This window comes from Athene noctua, chromosome 19 (genome assembly GCF_965140245.1).
Source record: "Athene noctua chromosome 19, bAthNoc1.hap1.1, whole genome shotgun sequence".
NCBI classification, from domain to species: Eukaryota; Metazoa; Chordata; class Aves; order Strigiformes; family Strigidae; genus Athene; species Athene noctua.
The window spans coordinates 5540206-5557631 of NC_134055.1; the positions used below are offsets into that span (position 1 = coordinate 5540206).

General features: G+C 44.6%; 1 protein-coding gene across 2 annotated transcripts in view; it reads left to right on the forward strand.

Annotated features, from left to right (window-relative positions):
• Nucleotides 1-17426, forward strand: part of PHF12 (PHD finger protein 12) — a 33102-nt gene that overhangs the window by 10174 nt on the left and 5502 nt on the right. The window contains exons 3-11 of one of the 2 annotated variants that reach the window (XM_074922777.1): nucleotides 4995-5067; nucleotides 6668-7055; nucleotides 7614-7734; nucleotides 8875-9007; nucleotides 9708-9872; nucleotides 10500-10661; nucleotides 11767-12583; nucleotides 14634-14756; nucleotides 16104-16247. In XM_074922777.1, the coding sequence (XP_074778878.1) occupies nucleotides 4995-5067; nucleotides 6668-7055; nucleotides 7614-7734; nucleotides 8875-9007; nucleotides 9708-9872; nucleotides 10500-10661; nucleotides 11767-12583; nucleotides 14634-14756; nucleotides 16104-16247 (2126 nt within the window). Of the gene's footprint in view, nucleotides 1-4994; nucleotides 5068-6667; nucleotides 7056-7613; nucleotides 7735-8874; nucleotides 9008-9707; nucleotides 9873-10499; nucleotides 10662-11766; nucleotides 12584-14633; nucleotides 14757-16103; nucleotides 16248-17426 lie in introns of those variants that run through there. The other variant, XM_074922778.1, reaches the window with a different exon arrangement.

Here is a 17426-nt window from a genome sequence, read left to right on the forward strand (position 1 = left end):
AACTTTTTATATTCATGCTCAAGACTTTCACTTAAATGTAAACAAACCTATGCTGGCTACTGTCAAGTTTTTTTCACTAGTTCCCTCAGGAGGAGTTGCACCACAGATAAAAGTATGGTCACTGATGTGCTGTAGTTAATGTGAGTTACACTGCTGACTTCAGGTAGATATAACTTATAAAATATATGAGCCTAACTGAGATCAGAAAGTTCCTGAAACTGTTTTATTGTGTTCAGGTGCTTAGAGGTCTGTAGAGAATCAAAATTACACTTGGCTTATCTGAAATTTGGTGGTCTCTGCATTGGTGCTTGAGAAATCTTTGACTTAATCAGGTAGATTTTCTTGTACTTCTGAGTGTCACAACTTTATCCATGTTAATGAGCAGAATTTATAGACCTTCACCGAGTAGTTTGTGCTGAGGAATAATCCTGACACTACTGGAACAGAGGAGAGAGCTGACAGTATTCCTAATAACCATCTTTAAGGTAATTGATTCTGAGTTCTGTCTTCAGAAAATAACAAACTCTTCACTGATCCATGAGTTTCAATAGGAAGGGAAGAGAGGTGCAATGGGGAGGAACTTAAAAAGCGCTTCAGCTGTTCTGTGTGTGTTTTAGTTAGGTATAAGGTAGAGGCTCTGAGGGCTGGGTTCCAGGTGTCGTCCTCCTGCAGGGTTTTGGGGCAGCTGTGAACAGAACTGTGTAACTTGTGCGCAGTGGAACTGTTTTAAAGAACTGAATTTGTAAATGATGCAACTTTCTGTTTCTCAATGGGGCGCTTGTGATGCACTGACAGTGGGGTTGGTTTCCTGGTTTTAGTTATGGCAGCCATTGAGCCCCTGCTCTAGGAAGCCAGGAGCCTTGTTCTTTATGAAGCTGGTAGAACAGCTGTAGATCTATCCATCATTGGGATAAATAGGAATCTAACAGAAGAGCTGAAAGCTGCCTTCCTTTATCTAACTGGCAAACATAACCAGCATCCTTCATTATAAGCCTGTCACTGAGTCTTGGTAAGTTAATGAGATTTCTGGGAAGGAAAAATATCCTCACCTCCATTTTTTCATGGAGTTACTATTTTCCCCTGCACAGAAAAAAAATGTCTAAGTCTGATTGTTGAAAACAACTGGTATCAAAGACAAGTTATTCAAGAAAGCTTCCCCAGATACTGTCTTGTTTTCCTGGCACCATTATTCCAGCCTGATAGCTGAAGGTAGCCCAGTGGGTCCAGAGCATGCTCTCAGTAAGTCAACGTGCCTTTGACGCAAGATGGCCACCAGGAATGCCGTATGTAAATAACTTCAGGCTTGCTTATAACTGGTTTCTTTGAGAGCTATGGCCCAGATTGTATTTAAGAAGGTGCTATTCCTTCGAGTGTTTGTTTACTTATTTATTGGGGTCAGCAAAGTGAAGAGTAATTACAGGATTTAGACTAACAACAGGCATCTGATGTATGAGAGCTCCAGAGTGTGAAATTGAAAAGCTAAGTGGCTTCATGGTATTGTTTGCTTGATAAAAACTCCTAATATATGGATGACTTTTGAAGATTATTTTTTAAAAAATGTCATCATAGCCATTTAAATTTTATTTAAGGGGAGCTTTGCATAATGTTCTGACCACGGGAGAGCAAAACTCGACAACACAAATCTGGTATGAATTTCAGGAGATGCTAGGTACTTACCTGTTTTAGAAAAAGCCATGAGACTGGTATTATGGCAAGTGACTTTGTATCAATGTAGTGGCTTTTGAATAGGCAGTGATAAACACCTCCTTTAGTTTTCACAGGCTTTGTATGAGTTGGTCTTCCAGGTATAGATATTAACTTTGAAAGTCAGCTTCATTTTTTTCAGAGCTGTCTTTGTCTTAAATTCAGAAACATGTTCTGCTGAGCAGATTTGATTTGGGTCACACCAAACCTTTCAGGTAAAATAGTGCTGGCTGCCACTCTTGCCTGTGATGACAAAAGGGGAAACTTCCTGAAATGAAGGTTCAGTGAAGTTGTACTGAACAGTACAACTGATTGGTGTGTAGTTGAAAGATGTGTTGTAACTGAAGATAAAGTTGGTGCTGTGCAATTCCAGGTCCTGTTGGCAGCAAACAGTAACGGCTGGAGATCTGCATGCTAATGAACCTATGAAAGATAGGGAGAAAACGGCTGTGGTGCTTCTGCCAAAGTGCTAATTCTTACCTTGGTTATGAAGATCAAGTATCTCGTTCAGATTTAAAAATCAGTTTCTCTTATGCTTACAGTAAAAGGTTGAAGAATGTGGTCATAACTAGTCAATTAAAATAGCATTCTTTAGCGCTTCCCTGGCTTTATGCTAAGACCCAGGAAACGCTCTCTGCTTGCGGAGAGGCCAGCAGTGCAGGAACAGCGTTCATCAGTCTTTGTTAGTGCAGCAAGCTGCCTTGATGAACAGTTCATTAACCAGGAGAAGCAGAATCAGTCTTTTAGTACACTTGCTATAGCAGTTGGGCCTTGACAGTAAGCAAAAAAAACTCAGGAGGCTAGTCTGAGAGCTAAAACCTTGCTGCTGGTCTGAAACTGATCTTCCCCCTCTTTCCATGGGCCTTTGGGTAGCAGCATTCATTAAAATGTTTCTCTAAGCTGTCACTTAGGAGTTCTGTGTATGTAGGATCTCATGGTTGTTGAGCAGATAGTTCAAATATAACAAATGGGACAATAACATACACACTTAAGAAACCTGTTCTAACTCTTCTAGGCGTCTTTCAAGATTCACCATGGTATTAATTGTTTCATTGTAAAATGCGTAAGATTGAGGTAACAGTTAAAACAAATAACCGGAGGCATCTGGCAGCGCGTGGATCCCTGGCAGGCCGCGTGTGCATTGGAATGGGGCAGACGTGTTTCCAGCAGTTCAGGCACGCTCATCGGTAGCTTCAGAGGGCTAAAATTCACTATAAACAAATCAAAGTCTGTGGGGTTTTTTTCCCCTGAGGTGCTGGGAGGAGGCAGGAGTATGGGCCAGATGAATCTGTACTCACTGTAACTGCAGATCTAAGAGCTTGGTTTCTAGCAGGAGTAAAACCTGAGCTATTGCAGGATCCACCTTAGGACTCAGAAGGGATTTACACTGCAGCAAGCACACGGGGATCAATTGTTACTCTCTTCCTTCCACCCCCCCCTTTCCCCGCTTCTATTAGCAAAAGATTAGTTTGCAGCAGGGGGGAGTTACTGCTTCAGCCAAACATTTGAGTATTCCTGTAAAGCAGCCAGTAGTTGAGGCTTTGGTGCTCTCGTCTAGAGCCTGATCTCTTGTTCATCCAAGTCCTCCAGGAAATGAGAAACATAAGCTCCAGGTATGTTTGTGCATATATGCAGAGTGCTGCATTTCTGGAGCGCCTGGAACACGGCGGCCTCTGAAACCCTGCACTCCTCCTCAAAATGGCTGCCAGATGTGTTGGCTCTACTGAATTCCCCGGAGCCTGACACCAGAAGTGCTGTGGTTATTACCAGTTCGGTTCTTGCTGTGTTCTTCCTTCAGTCTTCCAGGCACAGTGTTGCAAGACCGCATGTGACCCTGGGTGGCTGCAGTACCTGCAGAGGCTTTCTGTTGGCACGCTGGCGTGCTCGTGGCAAGGCTCGCCGGGACTCTGTTTAAACAAAGGAAGCATGTTTGTTTTTACAGCTCAAGCTTGGGAGCCTGGGCTGGGATCCTGTGCCATTTCCCTGTGCTAGGATCAAGGTTCTCGAGGAAGACAGCCTCTCCCTTTGCCGCAAAGTACTAGCCAACAAGTATGCATCTTATCCTCTCTGGCTTGTCAGTGCTAGAGACTTCTTAAAGGTTGACTTGGTTTTGCTTTGATATTTGTCTGTAGGTGCAATAAACAGTGTAGACCCTCCTGAAGTGAACCATAGTCTGGCTGCCCATGCTCATGTGGCTTCTTGGGCCGATCTTGGAAGCTCCTTGCTAGTGTGGCCACACTACTGCTCGATCACCTTGTGACCCAGTCAGTCCCAGCTGGGTCCCTTGTAACCCATTTTTCAGTCAGTGGGAAATGGAGCTTTCAGGTCCTGCAATAGCACATCTATATGTTTATTGCTCAGCACAGGGCAGCAGACTTGCTATGCAGCGCTCTAGCATCAGTAGGGAGAACTTTTAGAAGTATATCTTAAAGCCGTGCTGCATGGAAACTGACTGTTTTTCTGACAGCATGTACACTTTTCCTGCAACAGTCAGCAGTTTGATGAAATAACAAATCTTAATGAAATAGAGGTGTTGGAAAGTTCTTGAGCTAGTAGTAGGATCTGTAAGAAAAGTGTATCCTCTAACATATGCTGCTCTGCCTTTAACTGAGGAGAGTGTTTCTCAAAATAGTCTTCCTTACTCCATCTAATTTGCTCTGGTTTATTTCTAGCATCAAAATGAGAATGTCATTTCGATGTGATACAGCTTTTATAGTAAGTGCAGATCCATATGAGTAGGATGTATCTAGCACTTCATAGCCAAGGCAAGCTGTATGTGGTGACACTTTTAAGAGTATTTGGGTTGTCTGAAGATAGAAAGTGGTTTCCACCATTAAGTCAGTGTGCCCAGGGACGGAGGACATGGGAAGCAGTAGGTAGTCTTCATGGCAGCTTGCTCAGTTGGACTCACACTGCAGACTCAAGGGATGGAAACGCCTAGATAGATGACTGTGTTTGCTGCATGGGAATCTGTGCAGTCTTGCGTGGAGTAATCGTTATTTAAGGAGGTGTTGGTGTTAGGGGGGAGGTATATGTGTTGCACACAAGCGAATCTTCCATTTATCTTTGCTATTCAATTCTAAGACTGTCTTCTGAAATCGCGGAGCGTGTTGCGTGGTGGAGCTGAGACGGGTTTCGAGGAAGACTAGCTTGGTAGAGGTGAAGTGGATGTATGGGGAGCATCACTGTAAAGAAAAGGAGGAAGTGCCTGGGGGTGGAAGGGCTGCGTGTACTCGAGAAGAGGCGTTCCAGAAATAACAGTAAAGCATTGCTTTGTATTTCTCTTGTAGCAACCCTCCGCTCAGTGAGGAAATGCTGCCTCCAGGGGAGTGGATGTGTCACCGCTGCACTGTACGCCGCAAGGTAAAGCCTCTCCTAACAGACATGATCCCTGCCCTTCCGACTGTCCATTTGAAACATGAACCCTGTGTTTTATACCTTCCTCTCCCTTTATTGTGTATGTATATACCACCAATACTTTCTGTGCTCACAGTTGCAAAGGGCTTTGCTAGGAACAGACTTAAAGAAAACTAAGGGGTCTTGATGAGACCCTCGTGCTATTTTTAACCTTGCTACTAGGAACCAAAACTGAGATGGCTGATGTGTTCTTGTCAAGCTGTACCTTTTAAACTGTTTTCCTTCCCCCCACTTCTGGAAAGCAGGGAGAGCTGAGGCACAGTGAGAATGGCTCCCAGGCTCAAGGAGGTGAGCTATCTACAGGTGAAACGGGAGTCCTGTTAATGCAGCTTTGGCATCAGGGCTGTGATTCTGGTTAATGTGTGTTTTTTAGAAGTGTGTGACTTCGCAGCAGTTGCACATCAGCAGAGTGTGAAATCACAGTGAGTTATGATTTCCTGGGCTGTTGAACAGGATGGGGAGGAGATGATTGGGCAAGATTGTGGCTTGTCTCTTTTTTTTTTTCTTTCTGCTTGATGCTCTTTCTCCAGGAAGCTGTCTTGCACAATGTAAACATCTCATTGCTGTGACTCTGTAAGACTATGTAGCAGAGGGTTTAGAAACTGTACCAAACTATCTAGCAACTGTTTCCTTGAAGTGACACCCAAAACAGATTGGAAGAAAACTGTGTACTCAGCCTTTTGTTCCTGAAGCAATTGCCTTGTTATGTTTCCAGGGTACTGTTCAACCATCTGCCCACAGTAAAAGTGAAGGTTGCAAATTGAAAAAATAATGACAAAATAAATTAAAAAAGAGGGAGATAAAAAAGATTCTCAGCTTTTCTATATTAAAAATTACCTTGATAACACTTTGTTCCTTTTGCAGACCATTTTAGTGATCGAGTAGGTTGGTTCATCCATATTGGTGATGGTGTCAGGCACTGGAGCAGTGCACAGTTCCCCGTACTAGGCCATGCAGCATCCCCTCCTGTTGCAAAATGGATCTCACGGTGATGGCAATGTATTGTTTTCCTCTGCTGCAGTTCTCCCTGCCCACCTTGTTCAAGATTACTGTTGTCAAGGGATAGCAGAGTGTTGTTTGTATACTGTGCTTGTATTCTCAAGCTGACCTCGTTCCGTAACGGGTTTGGATGCCCTGCCAGGGTTAATAGGCTGCATCATCAATGAACGGTCTACCTGCACAGTCTACCGTGGAGTTTCTCAGCGTTGGCTAGCAAAGTAAACAGAGTTGTCTGATTTGTCAAGTATTTAGGACTAGATGCTGTGAAACATTGTTCTGATCTGGACTCAGATATGGCTATCCTGAAAGGAGAGAGACATGCTAATTTTCTTCCCCATGCTTGGTTCCCTTCAGCTGTTTGGTCATCTGTACTTTAGCTGCAATCAAATTGTTTTTGCTAGATCAAGGCTTTAATGACTTCACAAGGAAGTTGTAGTAAGCGGCTCAAGCCTTTTCAGATGCTGTTTGTCTTCGATTGCATATTTGTCAAGGTTGATGTGCTTTGTTTGTGGCCTCCATGATAAGCCTGCCTATTCATGTCGTGCAGAAGCGAGAACAGAAGAAAGAGCTGGGGCAGGTAAATGGATTGGTGGACAAATCTGGGAAAAGGACCACCTCCCCCACCAGTGACGCAGACCTGTTGGACAGGTCTAGCAGCAGCATCAGGGCTAATGCGCATGCCAGGATCTTGGAAAGGAGAGCAAGCCGGCCTGGCACTCCCACATCCAATGCCAGCACCGAGACCCCCAACTCAGAACAGAATGATGTCGATGAGGACATAATTGACGTGGATGATGACTCTGCCATTGCAGAAATGGACTGTGGGCAGCCCCAGCTGAAGCGGCCCTTTGAGCTTCTTATTGCTGCTGCCATGGAAAGGAACCCAACGCAGTTCCAGTTGCCGAATGAACTGACCTGCACCACAGCACTTCCAGGTGAGCGCTGGCTTGTCTGACGTTGGGCAAGATGTCTGCAGTTGCATCCTGCTGCCATCTTGCCTCTTTTCCCTCTTGATTCCTTGGTGGTAGTGGTTCAGCGATGCTCACTGGTGAAAGCAGAGGTTACAGACACGCTCCTGGTCCTCCTCCAGCTGGTGACCTCTTTCAGGTGTGAGCTGTGGGGACACACTGCGCCTCCATCAGCACTTGTGCTAGAGGCTTCCTCTTGTCACTTTAGTCTAGATCATCAGCCTGAAGAAAAAGATTCCACCTGTCAAAATACTTGATTCTGATCTGTGGTATGATAATCTAGTAACAAAGTAATGACTTCATGTATAGGATGTCACTGCAATGATTAAGTATAATATATGCTTGCTTGTCTCTGTCACTTCAGGCTCGATTTAGTGGTTGATAAAAGTTCCTTAAGCAGTTCTTTTTGCCTTTTCTGTTTGCCGCTGCGTGAAATTATTATAATATATTAATATATATTATTATTACCGGAAAACAAATCTCAGCTATGCGGGTAACCCAAAGCCTTTTAAAATTTTCTTTCAGGTACTAGTAAGAGGAGGAGAAAGGAAGAAACCACAGGAAAGAATGTCAAGAAAGCACAACACGAGTTAGACCACAATGGTTTGGTTCCCTTGCCGGTGAAAGTCTGCTTCACATGCAACAGGTACTTGACTGTTCCTTCCAGGGAAGCTGTTTAGTGTAGCTGCACCCTTCACAGGAGCAAAGTTCTTGCTGAAAAAAGTAGATGACCTGTTCCCTTTCCTATTCTCCTTCATTACTTGCTTACAATCCTCTAAACAAATGGGGGAATAATCATCTCTGCTAAATAGCAGCTGTTTAACTATGGCAAGTGTAGGTGTGCTTTCTGCAGCCCTGTGTGGCTGTAAAGGGCTTTAACATGTAGCCCAAAGAGAGTGAGCCATCTTGTCTTCAGTATTTTTCTACTAAAGAAAAATTATGAAGTGAGGGTGGTTTAGAAAATGGAGATATTTGTTTATGGTTCGTGAAGGAAGTATGCGAGGAGGTGACCTTTAGGTAATAGGAATCTACTGAGAGAGATATAAGCCCAAGGCAAATGTGTTGAAATAGTAGATCTGAAAACCAGTACAAAATACTACTGTTTTTTATAATGGCATAAAAAGCTGCACAGATAAATCCCAATTCAAAATGTCAGTGAAAACAAACAAACAAAAAAAATTATTTCAGCAACCCAGTCGGAGCGAGTTTCTGGAAGCGGTCTGGAGACTCGGGTGGGCTTTTGTGGAGCACAGCTGATGACTTTGTCATAGAGCAAAGACCTTTTTAAAGCCTGGGGAATCAGCTGCAGTCACTTTCTGGAGTTTGAGACTTACTGTGAGAACATCTTGTTCAAGTAAATGTCCCAACTTCACACATGATTCATCTGAGGAAAACTGTAATAACCTAAATCTGAAACTTCCTTTTGATCTCTGAATTTTGCTCTAAACGAATCCACTCAGAACTTAACGCACAAGGTCAACTTGAGAAGTTGCTTATGTGAATCTGACAGGTGCTTGCAGCTTTCCAGCGACTCTTCCTGCCAAAGGACCTCTTTTGCACTGGGAAACCCTCATGTGCACGGGCAAGTCCTTTTGCCTTGAGTGGGTCTTGCAGAAGGTCCATGTAGATCAAGTTACAAATCTGAAGTCTAATTTTAGACGTGAGTAACGTGGTGCAGAGGAGTTGGTGGGGCAAGAATAAGCTAAAGTGGTTAGCTGAGTTTGCCTGTGTGTTCAGTTTATGCTCTGTTCTGTATGGGAAATAAGATATGGTGCTCTCTTTGCAGGAGTTGCAGAGTGGCACCTCTAATTCAGTGTGATTATTGCCCGCTCCTGTTCCACATGGATTGTCTGGAGCCACCGCTTACTGCCATGCCTCTGGGTAGATGGATGTGCCCAAATCACATAGAACATGTGGTGGTAAGCAGGGCTATGATTGCAGTATGGTAACCGGATGCTGGAGTGGAACCTGGCAGGTCCATTAAAGGACAAAGTACAACAAATGTAAAACAGCTTCTGAGCTCTTATTGATCCCTGTAACGCTTGTAAAGCTCCTGCTGCAAGCAACGCGCTCTCCAAAGGAATATGATGCTGCTATCTGCAATAAAATATAAAGATGGGGGAACTCCTTCCTGTAACTGAAGCTGACAGCTCAGATTGTGGCTTCACTGACAGCTTGTCTAGTTTTTGGACTGGACTCCTTAAGATCTAGATGAGCTTCCAGAACTGTGATACAAAGCAGCACAGTGCTACAAATAGGGGAAGTAATTCTTTGCATGCTTAACCCAAAAAACTTTCATTCCAAGAGGGAGTTTTCATTTGTGGAAAAGCAGTGTACTTGAGACTTAAATACTCAGGAAACAGGGGGCTGAAACAAAGGGCTTGTGCCCAGACAAACTGCTGCTGAGAGCATTGATGCTGCTTAGTAGGCCTCTAAATGCTTTTGTATTCATCTCCAGCAATGTGCCCTTTAACAGAAATGGCTAGTGCTGCAGGAAACAAATAGTCTAAAGCTGAGCTGATGCTGTACTGCCAGTGCTACGAGGTGTTATGAAAGTCTTAGGGTACATTAGAGTGACCCGCAGTTCCCTAACTCCTGTGGCATTATCTGATCACCCAGCTGAACCAGAAGAACTTGACCCTGAGTAATCGGTGCCGAGTATTTGACCGGTTCCAGGACACCATATCTCAGCATGTTGTCAAAGTGGATTTCTTAAACCGAATCCATAAGAAACATCCTCCGAATCGCAGAGTTCTTCAATCAGTAAAGAGAAAAGGTTTGAAGGTATGTGTAAACAAGTGGGTGCTGCTGAAACTCCCTGTGTATGTATTCTAGTTGGAAGGGAAACCAGCATGGCCCGTGGGGTAGCCTTTTGGGGCAAGAGGCAGAGGGTGGGGTCTGAATTCGTGTGTTGGTGAGAGGTCTGGAAGTCAGCAGTTACTTTTCACTGCATGTAGGATTTAAGAAGCCCTTTTTCTACCAACCTTAAGGCTCATCTATTACAAGTAAGCCTTTAAATCTAGCATGAGCATACAACACAAAACCTCCTGAAGGTGTCCCAGGCAGAACTGGGGCTGCTGCATTAAACCCCAAAGAGTATTTGCTGCAAAAATGCCTGAAAATTGCCATACTGGTTTCCCTTTGTACTTGGCCTTTTTTGCATGGCTTCTCTTATTCTGTAGCCACCACGTTGTACTGAAGTCATGCCTGACCTAAGGGAATAAAACCTATTAATTTCAACATGGCTGCATCATTTTAAAGTACTCAGTCCTTGAAACTTCTAATGTATTGTCTGCAGGGTTCCTCTGGGTCAGAAAGCAGTAAACATGGAATGTAGTGCTGGTTAGGCACTTTGTTTAGTTATTCTTGAGTAATTGTTCTCACGTGTGATCTTCTTTCTCTACAATGTAGGTTCCTGATGCTATAAAGTCCCAATACCGGCTTCCACCCCCGTTACTTGCACCTGCAGCAATTAGAGATGGCGAGCTGATCTGTAACGGGATCCCTGAGGAACCCTTGCAGAAGCACCTTTTGAACACTGAGCACTTAGCCAGCCAGACAGAACAACAGGAGGTAAATGAAGTCAAATGCTTGGACTCTTATGTCTGTAGTTGCTTTGGTACAAAGATCCTCTTCCATTTCAGTCGTGATCAGAGCAGTTGTCTAGGAAACCAGTCTCAAAATCATGTCTGAAGGTGATAGCTTGTCTTGTCTCTGACACCCTTGCCCATTAAAACTTCATTTTGGCTTTCCAGGTGAAATGTAAAACTCCCCATCTGACACTTCAGGGAAGTGGTGAAATAGCCTTCTGGCCTTAAGAGTGGAGTTGAGGGCTTTCTGTCTAGATGTCATTTTTATTTCCTGGCTGAGGGGAAATACTTTCCACTTTGATTATGTAAGGCTGCTCTCTGACATGATTATTTGTGTGTTAACATCACATTTCTGGGCTGCTTTTTGTTGCTGATAGAATAGGACTTTTAAATCAAGGTCAAACAAGTGTTTAAATCTTGTATGAAACTTCTTGCCAGATTCCACACACGAAGGCATGTTGCTTTGCAATCAGTGGTGTAGTCAAGTCCTTCTGTTAGCTCAGGCGGGGTTCTTCTGTACGGCAGGTGCATGTTCACCGTGGAGCTTAAAATTTCAAATAAATCTTTTGGTCTTCCTCTACCTTTTGTAAAAGGAAAGGTGCTCTCCACTCCAGCTTTGGCAGGTGACCCCCTATAGCGTGAGGCAGATCAGCATTTCTTTCCAGCATGCTACAGAGTAGGTTGGAGAGTTGTGTTTGGATAGAAGCCTCTATTAGTGAAAGATGTGTTTGTGACTAGCCAAAGAGTTGCAACACTTAACAAGTGAAGAGGGGGAAGAGTTTGGGGGTGAGGAAGTGTCTGCTGCCTTCTCCCTCCTTTAACCTCAGCTCCTCTGTGTACTGTCCCTAGCACAGTGATAAACAGTACGTAATTTTCTTTATGCTTTTGTACCTCTGGACAAAAACTTTATTCTGGCTCTAGACGAGCATCAGAGCAGATGCTGCAGTTCCAGGCTGTCCCTGAGTGGTCGGCAGCACAGTGTGAGGCAGCTGAAATGTCTTTGAGCTGGGTGAATGGTTGGAGTAACTGTTGAGGTTTGGAGCATTGTCCGCCGGTGGAGCTAACCTGCACTTTTTTCTTCCTCCCAGTGGCTCTGTAGTGTTGTTGCGCTCCAGTGCAGCATATTGAAACATTTATCTGCTAAGCAGATGACTTCGCTTTGGGACTCTGAACAAACAGAGAAGGCTGATATTAAGCCTGTTATTGTGGCAGATGGCTCACTCGCCAACCCTTACCAGGCAGCTGACAAGGCACCTACACCTACCCCCTATTCCATGTCATCCTGCACCTCAGGGATTACCACCCAGAATTCCTTGAGCTCCTCGCAATCCCAGCAGACTTTGTCACAGGAAGATGTCAACTGCAGCTCTTGTATAGATAAATCCAAGAAGGTGTCTTCTTGCGGGACTTCGAATGGGCCGACGGCCTCTGACATTAAAGTAAACGGTCCTCATTTCTATGGCGTTTCATCCGAATCTTCAGCACAGTTGACTGACTCTCAGAGGCTAATCGGATCTGGTAATACAATACCTGTTTTGTCTCATCGGCAAACGTGGCCTCGGCCCCTCACGCCCCCAGCGACTTGTGGACTTCTGAATCACACCATAGGAACCATTGTCAAAACGGAGAACGTAGCAGGACCCGTTTCTTGTGCACAAAGGGGTTCTGTGCCGGTCACAAGCATGCCTACGTCCATATCGAGCTCCTGTGCCAGCCTGGAGACCACCAGCACTTTGCAAAGAAAGAATGTGCAGACACAGATAGGACCGCCGCTGACGGCAGACCTGCGATCTATGGGCTCCCCTCTGACCGCCACGAGAGCTCTCACCCCTCCGCAGGCTGTGGGAGACGGCATCTCTGCTGTTGGGTCCACAAACAGATTCTGTTCACCAGCACCACCTTCAGGTACGTGCCGAACAGCTGATCTTGGCCCCCAGGGCTGAGGAAGTGTTCAGGCAAAACTGAACCTCAAGGCTCCAGCACTATGACCTCATTTTACTGGGAATTGGGTTTTCTGTGGAGAGCTGGGAGAAGTTTCTCAAATCTCCTCTGTCTTAAGTCCCTTCATGGGATCCACGGGGACATGTTTTTGTTGGCTGCGCATACCTGAGGAGGGGGACTGTCCTGAGATGCAAGATCAGTTTAATTCTGGGAAGCGGTAGTTTTAAATCAGTTGGCTGCTGTATCCACAACTGGGCACTCTGATGCTGCTTTAAAACTACTGATTTGTTTTAAAGCACTAGTTGGATTGTGAGGTAGTCCTCACAAGAGCAGCTGCCTGGCATCTGAGCCTACGAGCGATCGCCGTACACGCTAACTTCCAGTGATGGTTGTGTCCCCTAGTACCGCTGTGTTTGAAGTTTCCAGCTGCACAGCCTTGATGTTAGAGAAATGTGGACTTGGGAAGCTCCGGTCTGTTTGGTATCTGCTAGTCTGCTAATACAGGGTAGTTACGGACCTGGATGTACCATCTCTGTCCTGAGTTGCACCCAAAACCCCTGCTGTTAGTGTATATACCCAGTCTGCAGTACAAAAACATCAAGTCGCAGATATTGATAGCTGTTGATAGACGTTGAAGTCAGAGTAACTGCCCATAGCTCAAATTTTGCTAGAATAAGCTTTTCCTTAAAGCTTTCTCCTTTTTTTCCCTTTCCCCCCACCCACTCAGCACTCAAACTAGTAAATCCTTCGAGCAGGTTGGGATGAAGCAGTCGCTGAAAAGCGTGTGACAGAACTGTCTGTCGCGTCTCCTGCAGTTTCGAGCTGCTCAGTGGCAGACTTGCGTGGAGTGGCTCAGATCTGGGGGTTGCAAGCAACAGAGGCAACATCTTTTTATTAAATTCCTTAATGAGTAACTTCTGAGCTTTACCTCGTGTTTGGAAGCAGTCCCTGGAGTACTTGGCCTCCTTGCTGAACAAACTTGGCTGCTCTGAGGTTGCTAGCGTGACCGTGCCCTGCTTAGAAATTCAAGGCTGGGAGAAGTTTTGGTAGAGGAAATGAGACCATACTATAGAAAACTTCTTGCTTGTGGTTTGAAGAGCACTGCAAACCCTACATAATTTTGCAGTTACTTAAGACATTAAATAATTGCTTCTGGTGCAAAGCTTGTGTTCTACAAAATGTAGATTAAAACATTATTTTGGTGCAGTGTCTCTTGGGGAAGGTGTAAATATTTAGGTTTCTCATCTAATATGATGCATATGTATATAACATTTTAAATTATGGTGTGCACATTTTGTTGCTGACTACAAAAATACAAATAATTCATGACCTTTTTTTTGCCATAAACTTCAGGCTTATAGTAGTTGAACTTCTAAGCAAACCAACTCAAGAAGATCTGGTATCAACAACACATTAAAGGGATGTTATTTCCTGGCATTTGCCATTGCCTCTTTCAACTGCATGGTCACTGCCAAAGCAGTAGGATTTTATTTTGTAAATAGTAAAATATGCTTATGACTGTCACATTCTTACTGGACAGTGAAGTACACCCCAGACTTGATAATCATGCAGAAAATAATGTGACAATTGTACTTTTAATGCAATTTCAGACCTAGACAAACTACTTGGCAAAGTAGTAGTCTCTAGGTTTAGCGAGCTCTTGAAGCTCCTGGGAACCTGATGTTCAACTTCCTTGTCTCTGTAGGACGTCACTTAGTCTGTCATTGCTGCTGCTTCAGATAGGGAGTAGGAGCTTAAATGTGTAGGTCCAGAATTCCTCAGACAACTGGAGGTGAGAGGCAGAAGCCTGCGGTTGGCTCTGTTAGAGGCACACACTAGTCCTTCTGTGAGGAGAAGAAAGCTAATGGCCTCTAATTCAGGCCTTTTCAAAGCATGACTATGAGCAAAATCAGTCATTCCCAGCAGCTTGGAAGTGAAGTGCAGCCCGAGGGCTGGGTGCATGTCTCACGAACGTCACAGTGACATATCTTCTCTGCACCATCTTTCTCTGTAGATGGTAAGGTCAGTCCCAGCACCTTATCCATAGGAAGCGCTTTAACTCTACCCTCATCGCTCACTTCAAACTCTGCAGCTATGTTGGACCTCACCAGTTCCCTGAAAGCATTTATGGATGGCGGTGAGTATTTAGTTCATTATCAGTCTCTCCTAGCCCTGTGTGTTTGCTTCCCTAGATCATTCGGTCTCTGCTTAAGGAAAAGTTCCAGAGATAAAGAAGGGTTGCAGTCAGGTGAGGGCGGGGCTGGGTATACATTACCTTAAATATGTCACATGCTTCCCTACTTGTAGTGTTGCCAAGGCAGCAAGGCCAATGAAATGTTTCTGCCTGAAGCTTTTCTGGGGAACGATCACAAAGCTAATCACAGCGCTATTGCACGGGCTGCTTTCCAGGTGGAATTCACATGCAGAAACCTGCAGCCCTGCCATGTTGTGGTGCTAGCTGCAATCCAGAGCTGTTCCCGACAGGCTTAAAGTCCGGCAGCAATAGATCTTGTAGTCGAGCAGTCACCTGAGTGGTGATGCTCTAATGGGTCAGTTAATTTTCTGATTTATTTCTGCTTCTGTCAGTCTTCCCCTAGACTGGCTCATTTTTTATTTTCCCTTTGATACACTTGATAAAAAATGCCAAACCTTAGTGGAGTGACTTCAGGAGGAGGAGATTGATGAACAGCAATCATCAGTAGCGTAGCAAGGCTGTTGCCAGAGACTTCTACATCTGAAGAACAGCCTTTCTGGCACTGCCAGTGTGACCCTCTTTTCTTGGGTGAACCCCGACTGCTCAGCTTGCCCAGACTACCTCTCTGCTATCAGGAAAGGCCATTAATAGCTCTGTGTCTTCTGCTTGCCATTTTAATTGTCGTTGATGTGGAGAAAGCTCTTGGAAGAAGACGTTAGCCAGCCTACTTGCTGCTAGAAAGCAGACCTCTGTAGGGCTTTACAAATATAAATACTTCAAAGCTATCAGCAACAGATTTGCTTTAAAGCTCAATAATAATATTGTCTGAATTACCCTGTTTGGTTTAACTGACCCTGCTACAAAAGTGTGTGACTCAAGAATGAGCCTGTAGCAGCTTCCTCTGTAATGTAGGGTTAGACTTTCTAACCTGATAATGGAGCTTCACAAGAAGGACTCAACCTGCTGCCCAAAGGGGTGTGATGACCTGTTGATTCTGAGCCAAAATAACAGATTTTCAACTTTTTATCAGTCCTCGTTCACCTAAACTTCTCCTTGCTGCCTGAGTTGTAGCTCTCTGGCCATTGCTGGCACTCTCCTCACACGTTGCTCACAGGAGACGATATGAAGTAATAGATCACCTATATGTAAGATTCTTGATATTGCAAAATTTGTCAAGTCTTTGCTATTGAATCAAGTGGCAAGTTTGAAAGCGGGACAGTAAAATCTACTCCAGTTCAGATTGCACCCTTTCCATTAATAACTTACTAATTGCTTTTTGTTTATTAACAGAGATTGAGATAAATATGCTGGATGAGCAGCTGATCAAGTTTCTGGCCTTGCAGAGAATACATCAGCTCTTTCCTTCCAAAGCTCAGTCTCTAGCAAGCAGTGTCAGTTCCCATCAGCAATCTCCTGTGGGAAACCACATTGAAGGTAAGAGCAGCCCTAGAATAGTTGGGCTGTGTTGAGCCATGGCTTTTTGTCACTCCCTTGCCTGTTCATCGAAGGAGATCTCCCCCTTCTTCTGCTACCTGATGCCACCTTTCACATTTCTTTCCTCTCATCCCTCCACTCTAGATATCCACTAGTGAGAAACTCTTTCAGGTCCCTTTACTTAATTACAAATTATGGCAATGAAAATACCTTCAGTAACTTCTGATTTTCTGCTGGAAATCATTAGTGAAGTTGTGGTTTATTCATCTTAGAATTAAAAAGAGATGGGAAGGTTCAGCTGCTTGTTGGTTTTGGGTTGGGGTTTTTTTTTTGTCCTCACCTTTTGAGATGGGTGAGAGAAATATGCAGATTCCTGCTATCCCTTTCTGGAGAAGTTGCTTGTGAGACAAGCCCACGAACAGGAGGAACCGGGGCACAGAATATGTGTGTGACATCATTGCCCGTTCAGAATAATGTCACTGTCAAGCTAAAACACTAAATGCAACTAATGCAAATAACGGAAAACAACTTGTGCTTCTGTTGGAAATCTCCAGATTCCTGAGTTCAGCATTGGCTTTGTTTATGATCGCTGGAATTGGCATGCTAACACCTAAAGCTGCAGGGCGAATGTGGCTGCATGTCCCTCTGCATGCAGCCAGTCCATTTAATCTGCTTTCAAGCACTAACTGTACAGCCTTGTTGTGGGAGCAGTTGTCTGCTCTCCCTTTGCTAGGCCTGGAGGTAAATATCCAAGATAAGATCTTTGGAAGTCTGTCTGCTAGCAGCCAGTAGCCGCCTTCTGAAACTCTGCTTGCCTGCTCCCTTGCTGCCCTGGCATCACAGCATTCTCGAAATGCTTTGTCAGTCTTTTGAACGCTGCTGTAGGACACAGCACCAGGCTGTGAGATGAGCTGCTTTCCCGTGCTGCTTGTAACAGGCAAGTTCTGGAAATTCTTCAGCAGTCTGCCTTTCAAAAGGCAGATTGATGCTGTCTTCACCCATCACCCTTTTTGTGCAGGAATGGTGCATCCAGCTGACTGTGTAGCATTGCTGATGAAATATTAGATCCAAAGGCTTTAGTGAGTCCTGTTGAGGCAGCAGAGCCAGGCCGCTGAAAGGCCTCGTGCTGGGCAGAGGTGGGAACCTCCACATTTCAGCTGCGTTGAGTGCTGCGTGTCC